The sequence below is a fragment of the Mizuhopecten yessoensis genome, unplaced genomic scaffold (assembly GCF_002113885.1).
Source record: "Mizuhopecten yessoensis strain PY_sf001 unplaced genomic scaffold, ASM211388v2 scaffold6863, whole genome shotgun sequence".
Classification (NCBI taxonomy): domain Eukaryota; kingdom Metazoa; phylum Mollusca; class Bivalvia; order Pectinida; family Pectinidae; genus Mizuhopecten; species Mizuhopecten yessoensis.
This window is the reverse complement of record NW_018406762.1, coordinates 1403578-1414436: the sequence shown is the minus strand read 5'-3', so window position 1 is coordinate 1414436 and position 10859 is coordinate 1403578. Positions and strand designations below refer to the sequence as shown.

Genomic DNA, 10859 nt, shown 5'->3' with positions numbered 1-10859 from the left:
CAACATACATTCGTGCAAGAGTGCCTCTATGGCTGGTTATCATGATATTGTTATGCTTTCCTCTTATATTCTCCTAAACTCCTTATATCTTTAATTTCTAGTGTAGGTACTTAAGATCTGCAATTTTACCATATATATACTCAAATGCATTACTGTGAATTTATACTGCAATAAGATTTGCTCTGGATCCTGTACAGTGTTCAGTTGAGGACCTAAACGTAACACAAGGACTGTGCGGTCTTCAATCTGATATTAAAGCTTGCAATTGTTTGTAAACTATATGCGGTCTATGACAAATATATATATATATATCTTACCTACATTGTAGACTGAATCTAATTAATACACTATGTTTTGGGAGTTATCCCCCTTCCATTCCGTACTTTGTATAATAACCTGTTAATTATGTAAATATCTAATAATACTTAAGTACATAACTGGCAGTAGAACTATAGACAATATCTATAAGAAATATAATCGAAATTTTAAGCAATTTATTTTGTGATCATATCATTATATATAACTTTCTATGGACTTTATATACCTGCAATTCTTCTCTATACCAAAATGTGCAGACCCTATATAATGGATACACAAATTTATTACGGCAAAATAAAATGTATCATAATTAAATAGTATATGTACTAGAGATTAAATCATCGGGCCAATTCGTCCATATTCATATTGTATCCGTTACTAAATAGTTATGTATATATCATATTATCTTACATCCGCTGCATGAGGTTTAGAAATGAACAGTACTGTACATTAATTTTTTATGGCAACATATTGTCTAAAAACAGGTTCTAACGTCAATTATGTTACCTATTTCCAATGATTAATTATTGACAGTAAGCAAAATCTTTATAATTATAATATCAATCCATTATGTCCATATATCTACCACGAATGGAGAGGATTTATAAAGGCTATAAGCCTGTTATCCAATCCTTTTGACAGTGTAACATTCTTCTTTGTCAATCAAGTATGTTGAAATTGAAATAATTTTATACTTGTTATTGCTTTGCTCTGAAAGGCATTATAAGTAAGCTTGATATCTCAATTGGTTTTTTCAATTGACCTTTTTTCATTCTCTTCACCGAGACATTTCAGACGGTATATTTTTATCTTTAATCCTATTATTTGATACATAATATCACCTTTATATTTCTTCTGTTTTGCCAACGACATTGCAGTAGTTTATGATCACTTGGTGACTGTCTTACGGGAAATAACTCGTGTGACAGATCTGCATTGTGGTTTTGACTCAGTACGAGAACTTAACGCTGTGTCATGAATAATAACTCTCCTTTTTCATGTGTTTTTGTTTGATACAGTTGCATTGGAACCGACACAGGAATATATTGAGGCCTCAAGAGGAGGGTGGGGGGNGCCGGGGGCTCTGGAATGCAAAATCCGTCATAAATCAGTCAATTTGAGATATTTCTGGTTTTCTTCATGTACACGACTAAAATTTTCAACAAAAAATTAAGATGTTCTTCTTTTGGAAAATATTATGATATGCTTTAAAATTTATCAACGACATACTCTTCCATGTTCGACACAAATGTGTCAGATGTTGACATTTTAAAACTGTACAAGAGCGATGAATGTCACGTATTTTCTTCATTAATTGACATACTTGACAGAAGTTAAGATTTGAAAGTTACTATTTATTCCATCAAGAGATGAATATCATAACAAAAAATCAAAATTTGTGAACCGTCTTTAAACGGCCTACGACCTAGGTCGTGATAGAGCGGTACATAAGAACCTCGAATTATTATTATTATTTTATCATTTTATGAAATACCACGCAGATGTCAATTTCGAACCCTGAGATCTCTTAACCTATTGTTATGTAATACTTCAAGTAACACTGACTGTGATTAGTACCTTGAACGTTTAATTATAAGGTCAATGTCACTTGTCTGCCTCCCCTTATAGATTTTTGACAGTTGTGTCAATGTAGCTTTGTGCAATGTATTTTTTTCTTCTTTTTCTTCTAGGCCATTAACTGTCTGTTATTAAACACGGTAAACGATAGCTACAGGTAAAAAGTTAACTTCATTACATTATCTACTGTATAATGTAACGTATGTTTATAATGCACACACTTATCTATGTTTTTGGCCTAACGCCAGGAGTCCGGGACCTCATACGTGTCGGTCGGTTTCATCACATTGATATACCCGGAACAAGGGAGTGTACAGTTAAAGCTAACAACAAAATGGTGGCATTTCACAGTTTGGGTGTTAAGTGTTGTCGTGTTCTGTGAAGGGGCCAACACCATGGCAAGTAACAGATCCGTACGGCGTGCACAGGAACCTGTCACCTACACGTGTGATTTGTGTGACAGTGAAGACGGGGTAAGATGGTATTGTAACGATTGTCAGGAGAATTTATGTGACCGGTGTAAGGAAACCCATACACGCGGAAGGAAAACTAAAAACGATGACGTCGTGTCGATCGGGGAGGCTAACCGTCAGGACCACTTACCTGTGCCAGAGGTATGTAAACGCCATCCCGGTAAACTGTGTGATTTTTTCTGCTCGGACTGCAACGAGTTGATTTCTTCGACATGTTTTTCTAAACGTCATGATCAGCACAACTGGAAACTTTTTGAAGACGAACTGTCTGTCAAAAAGGGACATTTTAAGGAACATATGACAACGATAACTGATAAAATAGCACATTTCAAGAACGACACGTCAGAGCGACATCGCGTGAACAAAACATTCAAAGACAACATTGATACAACGAGGAAAGAGGTAAACTCACAGAGGACTAAGTTAAAGGCAGAAGTAGATTATGTCGCGGAAGCAGTCCTGGCCGAGTTAGCATCTTTAGAAAAAGAAGAATCACTGCTGTACAAGAAAGATATTCAACGATCGGAGAAAAATGTCGAAGAGCTGACGCGTCTGCTTGAAAAGGCGGAACTGACAGATACATCTAGTGTATCCATATTTGAAACGGAAATGTCATTGAGGAAAACTCTGCCCCTGTATGAATATATAGTATGAAACATGTTTCACCAAAACAACCAAGCTTTGTTACCGGAAGTATTAACCGCGTCCTGTTGACGAAAATGTTAGGTGAATTACACCACGGGAACCAGTACGAAAAGACAGACATCGACAGTAAACACGTTCAACGTCTCTCGAAGATTACTGTTACTCAACGAAATGAAATACGGAGTATATGTCCAGTCGACGACAGTCACGCGTGGTTATCAATAGACCAATACCATGGTCTGGTACTGATCAACAGGGAGGGTGTGGTCATAGAGACAGTAAAACTGGACTTTTGTCTGTACAGAATAGCCATGGTCGGGACAACAGACATACTTATGAGCTGTTCTGATGATAGTACATTTGTATATAAACTATCACTACACAACACACAAGTGACAACATTTGCTGACATCAAGCCACATGAACCACATGACATCAGTATCAACGAGAGGGACGAGGTGTTTGTTAGTACAAACACACCAGACATAGTGGTACTGAATCAGTCAGGTACGATTGTGAGGAAGGTGACGTGTGGAATGAATGGGCGGTTTATTACATGTTTGTCGTCAGGAGACATTGCAGTGTCGGACTATACAAATGTATCAATCATAACAGACAGATCTGGTACAACCAAATATAAATGGACTGGTGAACTCAACAATGGTCATAATGTCGGTAGTAGGTCACTCCATAATATATCACGTGACAAGTACAACAGACTGTTAGTGCTAGACTACAAAAACGATCAGGTGTATGTCCTACCGAGAGATAGTACACAGGCCACGTGTCTCCTGGACGAGAAACATGGAGTGGTCAGTCCTACAGCAGTGGGTGTGGACAAGTGTGGGAACGTGTGGATCGGGTGTTTGAACGGTACCGTACACGTGATGAGACTGTAACAGGAGGAAAGAGTACATGATGAACACTTGACCTCGTGGTACAATACTACATTATGTAAATATCATCACAAACAATTCATCAATGTCTGATAAATACCCTCAAATATCGATTATTTTTGTAGAGACATTCGAACAATTGATCAATTGGTGTTAATGACATTTGTGGGAAAAAACACATTTCAAAGTAATAAGGTTTTTGAACCGACAATGTCTGATTATTGAACTGATCATTTTTGCACAACGTAATTAATCATATGCACACATGAAGAGATAGTTAAAGAGAAGGGGAAGAGAGAAAGAATCAGTCAGAAAATAGTATTGTTTGTTATTTATTTGAGGGTAGCAATTAGTTAAATTCCATTATTACCACTGTTACTGATGTAAATATTTGTTTTTTTTACTACGTTAATACTTCCATCCAAGAAATGAGCACCGATATTCCTATAAGCTATAAAATAAAAGATTCCTACGTAGACAGGGATGTAACTCGAAGCTATAAAATAAGAGATTCTTACGTAGACAGGGAAGTAACTCGAAGCGATAAAATAAGAGATTCCTACGTAGGGAAGTAACTCGAAGCTATAAAATAAGAGATTCCTACACAGGGAAGTAACTCGAAGCTATAACATAGGAGATTCCTTCGTAAACAGGGAAGTAATTCGAAGCTATAAAATCCATCTGCTTGCTTCATCTGCACTACATACAAAAGTAAGTTCGTATATCAGAGTTCATTTTGCCTAATTTTATTTTTATTTTATTTATCTTATTTTCCTTTCCTGTCCTAAATAAATATAAATTTCTTTTCGAGAATGTCGTCGTGATATTTGTAAAATCCACTAAATATCTCAAATGTGTATTGATGCGCCATCTACTATTCTAAGCTGCTTCAATATTTGATGGAAGGGGGGAGGGGGGCAATGATGTGGGGCATCAAAAATTCTCTTAGTTGAAGTGAATTTCAAAACAAATAATATTGTCTTTTGTTCCATTTTAGTGTCATAGAACGCACGATTGTTCTACGATTTGCCTGCGATTCCAACATTTTTCAGTCGCAGCTAGATCGTATCCTGGTCGCAGGCCCGGTGTGACTGATTATCCATCTAAAGCGATTATTTAATAAGCGAAATTTTCATGAACTGAAACAAATGAGGAAAGAACTCATGACCAACATTCCTGTTAGTTTACTGACGGATTAGACAGACAAGAAACTACACGAAAAACTAGAAATTAAGTCATGAGTATTTAATTTCCCGCTTTTTTGTCAATATTTGTAATAGAATTGTTTACGCCTTTGGTATGTGGACGTCATATGTAAACTATCTATCGTCTCGGAAAGCAAACCAATAATAACTAGCCAACGAAATTAAAAGCGTGAGCACGAGCTTTCCAGTTTAAATGTCGAAACATCATAAACATTGTCTTTTGGGAGGCCCCCTCGATACTCTTGGAGTTTCGCTCACTTACGATCTCTGCAGCCGTGGAATATGTCATAGTGGAATTTAAAGCACGAAGGTAGCTGTTGGATTTGTCTCAATTTTCCCGTTACGTTGCCGCATGACTATTTTGATGTATATCAAAGGCTCAGACTAATATATTTAAAAAAAAAAAAAAAAAAAAAAAAAAAAACATTTTTTGACTTAAATGGTGTTCTATCCTTTCTACATATAAATGAAGAATAGGAGAAGAGATTTTGAGGTTACTTTAACTTGTGTCCAGCCTTTGTTGTATAATTTGTAACAGTTAAATTTGTTAAAATCAAGTCGATGCTTTCCAAGCGAAATGAATCTTATTATTGATGTATTCATAAAAATAGTTCTTGTGTAATTAAGACTCCCATGAAAAAAATAACGAATCTGTGTATATAATTACAAGGCGAAGGCCATGTTCATGTAGATATCTTTAATACCATCAAACAAAGCCGTACTAAATAACAAATAAATGAGATCTTTCACAAAACAGACATTACAGACAAGCGGACTGACTTGATGGACATAATGGAAGAAAATGACATTGCATTTTAGTTAGTGTTGTCGATGCTTAGCTGATAAAACGGTTACTTTGTCGGTAGACCACGAACTTGGTAACATTTTCAATAGCAGAATGTTCGGGCATTTATTTACCCCTTTAGGGAGCCTCATGTTTCTCCGGCTTACGCCAACAAAATATCTTTAGCTGCTACCAAAATTGGATAGTTTTGTAATAAAAAAAGGTGTTCAGACTGACATGTTAGTGTTGTTTTTGTACTCTATTGTAAAGATTGACAAAGAGAAAACGCCAGCGCCATAGAAAAACAGGACCGATTTTAAAAGGAAGCCAGAATACAAAGCGTTTACATGCGAGATATAAAGATGATATGAAGAGTACACTATTGATTGAGCAAGCATGTAATAAAACGTTAGTCGATCAAACTTTGTTATAAAGAACGATACTATCACATATGATTTCGAGTACTGATAACTGTAATTGAATCCCGCCTTACTGTATTCCGACATGTCTTGCCCATTAAATATACTTACTGAGGTTACATTTAACTATTTCCTGGGTTAAGCTTAAATACGCCAGTAAGCTATCATGCTAATTGATATACGTTTTAAATGGGGTGCTTGCTAAACATATAACGTATTGTCGTTGTTTATTGTTTGATTACAAAATTGACCGAATAAACACCTCTTTACTTGTTTGACTTAAAGGGGTTGGTCGGGGGAAAAATGTCATATTTGCTAAAATGGCATACACATGTTTAAAATACCTTCTTATGAAATATACCGATTCAAATTTTGCTGAAATTCACTCCCTAAGAGTAAAAATTATAATTGTATTAAAGAAATCCTAAATCGTTACCTGACAGTCTAAAACTCTCAATTGACCATGATCAGTGATATAATTTTACCGCATGCGCGTCATCAACAAGGCCAAATGTAAACATCGCGGCGATAGAAAAAGATACATGCAAAAGTCATGACAGGCATATAGGTAGGAATACTACACTTGCATCATACATGACTTTTGAAAACAAATATTTACGTATAGTATTGCTGTCTTGTCCGCTAGTTGAGTCCGACATGGCTGATAGACGACGTGTTATTGTTGTTATCGTCACTGCCAACAACTGGACATTGCAAGCAGATATCGACCATCATATTGCCGTGGTATAACATTTGGAAGGCCAGAGAACGCATTTAGACCCATTTATTTTATTTTGTATCTTTTTCCCCGACCAGCCCCTTTTACATGAAAGCAATAAAATAGAACCATTTCCATAAACATATTTTAGGGTATAAGTGCAGGAAAGGAGGGGGGTTGGGGGGTTGACAACTTTTTGTAATATGGGACTCCGAATTGAGAGGCTGACGCTCACTTTACCTGTGTTGTTGCTTGTCAGATAATCAAAACTTGGAACATTAAGACAACACCGGAAGATAAAAAGAAGCTGTTTATATCAACACATCGAACACTTTTACAAGAATTATGATTTTTTACTTACAAAAACCATGCGTTCTACTGAACCGGGATAAAAACATTGGATGTATAATTGAGTTTGTAACAACCGGAAGCGTACACTTTATCCATATCATACTGTATTAATGTTTGGTACGTGTGAATTTTTTATGTATTACATTATAGTAATTCGACGTATGTCCGTGGTATATAATAATGTGTTTACAGTTCGTCTTAGTTTTATACAGTAAAAAGATGAATACAATTGATCAGGCTATTAATGTGTGATAACTAACTAATAAACTGACCTTGTCCTTGTTATCTATAAAAAAAAACTATATTTAATTATAATGACTAAATGATTTATGAAGAAGTTGAGTAAGAAAACTATAGTCAGTAAGAAAAGGATTAAAAGGAGGAAATGAATAGCTTCATGCATTTATATTCAAGTATCTATGCTTACGGAAATAAGTAGAGAAGAATGTATGTACGAGTGACTGTTTAAAGTTGAAAAGAAGAAAAAGATCAAGGACGAAAGGAATGTAAGTAGCATTTGTATGTACCTCTACGTATCGATGTAAAATGTTAGAACGATGTAGAAATTGTAGGAATACATTGATATACATGTATTCATGTGAATATACATTTATGCATGTATGTGTGCGTGTAAAAATGTGAATACATGTGTGAGTGTATGTATGCACGATAGAATGGAGTAAATGTACATTGAATGAGAATCCTATTGTGCTAGGACACTATACTTGTACGATTGTTGAAACCCAGGTCATGGAAAATTAAAATTAGTATTACCTATAAAAAAAACTAAAAAAACCTCGACTGCTAGGGTAGTGCAACATCTGTATTGAAGAGTATTCAGTACAAGATCTTGTATTTCATGGGCTGACAATCGCCTTTATCCCTTTCGTTATATTCAACAGGTGTGTGATAAATCAGGTTATTAAGTAAATATATTATATCATATAAATATCACCTCCATATTATAAATATAGAAATCGTGTATCTTCGATACAATTTCGGGGCAGAACTTTTATTAGCCACCAGAAATTTATCAGACAATTACCCCGGTCAAACACCCAAACCATACATCTCTGATATCATTTCGCCACTGACAGATATGTTCTATATTACAGTCTTCGGTTGTTTCACCGGATCAATCACAACGAATAGTAATCCATTCTCTCCTCCTCCTAAAAATTCGAGTAACCAAAACAAAAGTTGTGTCTTACAGAGTTGCCAATTTCCACATATTTGTTACAGAGACAAGCAATCATTATGTCGGTGTAATTAAAGTATAGTTATGTATTCGCGTATATATAAGGTCGACGCCTCACAAATAGGGATGGTTCATGATTTTAACAATTCGGAAAATAGCCAAGGTTATCTTATAGTTCCGTATCCCTTATACTAAGTATAACTTACACCGAACATCCACCTTCAACATAACGTGGACTCACTGTATAGATCTGAAAGCATCAAGCAATTTACGAATTTTCATAACGGTAATAAATGGTTGTTATTTATCACCACTCGCAAATCCAACTAATCTTTTATATGTTTTTATAAGAAGTTGAATTTCAAAATCGTATTTAAAACTCATAAATGTAAGACAAACTTATTCGCAAGCTAAGAATGCTTTTGAATTTTGTTCTCGGAGTACCAGCAGTACAGTAACAGTGTTGACCTTGGCTGTCTCATCTGCAATGAGAGGGATCTAAGCTAGAAATGAAGTGTAAATGATCAAAAATGGCATTGCTGGTGATGAAAGAGCTATAGTCCATCAACTCATCTTCAACATTACTGTTCTAATTTGGGAGTGAGTTTTTATCAAAGGACCAGTGTAAAATCCGTTGCATCGTAGTTATTTGATTAAACTTCCTTTCTGAGTTGTTTACTTTTGATGAAACTAGGTGTTGGTGGTGTTCGTTAGGCAATACAATTTTGGTTCGCCTGGTGATGGGGCCATTGTTCTACGAGTAGATGGAAGAGAATTGGACTATGATGACAGATTAATGGAACTGGTGTCCGGGGCTCAAATGAGTTTGGACATTGAGGTTACCACACAAAGGTAAGGTGTCACATTTACCTTCGGGAATGAAATTTTCAATTTGAAAATAAAGAGAGTGCTATGACTGTGAATGACACCTACTCCCTTTTACAAGAATGATCAAGACAAGCAGGACGGTGGTCACAATCAACTGCTTCCGTAAGTATGCTACACATTTGGAAATATCATAAACTCCTTTTTCAAGGTGATTGAACAAAAATGTCGAAGAGCTGACGCGTCTGCTTAAAAAGGCGGAACTGACAGATACATCTAGTGTATCCATATTTGAAACGGAAATATTATTGAGGACAACTCTGCCTCTGTATGACGTTAAGGTGAAACATGTCTCACCAAAACAACCAAGCTTTGTTCTCGGAAATATCAACCGCATCCTGTTGACGAAAATGTTAGGTGAATTACACCACGGGGACCAGTACGAGAAGACAGACATCGACAGTAAACACGTTCAGCGTCTCTCTAAGTTTACTGTTTCGCAACAAAATCAAATATTGGATATAAGTCAAGTCGACGACAGTCACGCGTGGTTATCAATACACGAATACCAGGGTCTGGTACTGATCAACAGGGAGGGTGTGGTCAAAGAGGCAGTAAAACTTGACTTTTGTCCGCACAGAATCACCATGGTCGAGACAACAGACATACTTATGACCAGTAACCCAGTAAATACATTTGTATATAAACTATCACTACCTAACAAACAAGTGACAACATTTGCTGACATCAGACCACATAGAGCATACGACATCAGTATCAACGAGAAGGATGAGGTGTTAGTTAGTACAAACACACCAGACATAGTGGTACTGAATCATGCAGGTACGATTGTGAGGAAGGTACCGTGTGGAATGGATGGGCGGTGTATTACATGTTTGTCGTCAGGAGACATTGCAGTGTCGGACTTAAATAATGTATCAATCGTACCAGACAGTTCTGGTACAACCAAATATAAATGGACTGGTGAACTCAACAACGGTCAAAAAGTTGGTAGTAGGGACATATGTACGATGCCACGTGACAAGTACGACAGACTGTTTGTACCAAATGTCACTAACAGTCAGATGTATGTCCTACCGAGAGATAGTACACAGGCCTCGTGTCTCCTGGATCAGAAACGTGGAGTGACCAAACCTACATCGGTGGGTGTGGACACATGTGGGAAAGTGTGGATCGGATGTGTGGACGGTACCGTACACGTGATCCGACTGTAACATGAGGATATAGTACATGGTGAACATTTGACCTCGTGGTACAATACTGCATTATGTAAATATCATCACAAACAATTCATCAATGTCTGAAAAATACCCTCAAATATCGATTCATATTTTAGAATAATTCGAACAATTGATCAATTGGTGTAAATGACATATTTGAAAAACATTTTAAAGTTATATAAGGATTTTGAACCGACAATGCCTGAGC

General features: G+C 36.3%; 2 protein-coding genes across 2 annotated transcripts; both read left to right on the top strand.

Annotated features, from left to right (window-relative positions):
• The first annotated feature begins 2178 nt into the window (after positions 1-2178).
• LOC110452779 lies at positions 2179-10645 on the top strand. The gene is made up of 2 exons (XM_021501456.1): positions 2179-2933; positions 9668-10645. Exons 1-2 carry the CDS (start codon positions 2292-2294, stop codon positions 10643-10645), a joined length of 1620 nt encoding a protein of 539 aa, XP_021357131.1. The 5' UTR covers positions 2179-2291.
• On the top strand, positions 2930-6126 carry LOC110452782. The gene has a single exon (XM_021501459.1). The coding sequence runs from the start codon at positions 3020-3022 to the stop codon at positions 3911-3913; it is 894 nt and encodes a 297-aa protein (XP_021357134.1). The 5' UTR covers positions 2930-3019; the 3' UTR covers positions 3914-6126.
• Positions 10646-10859: the final 214 nt, after the last annotated feature.

Excerpts from the sequence above, each read along its gene's own strand:
- LOC110452779 (XM_021501456.1), top strand. The coding sequence starts at position 2,292 with ATGGCAAGTAACAGATCCGTACGGCGTGCACAGGAACCTGTCACCTAC. Across the intron at positions 2,934-9,667 it reads TGACGCGTCTGCTTGAAAAG|GCGGAACTGACAGATACATC; the intron begins GCGGAACTGACA and ends CTGCTTAAAAAG.
- LOC110452782 (XM_021501459.1), top strand. The coding sequence starts at position 3,020 with ATGAAACATGTTTCACCAAAACAACCAAGCTTTGTTACCGGAAGTATT.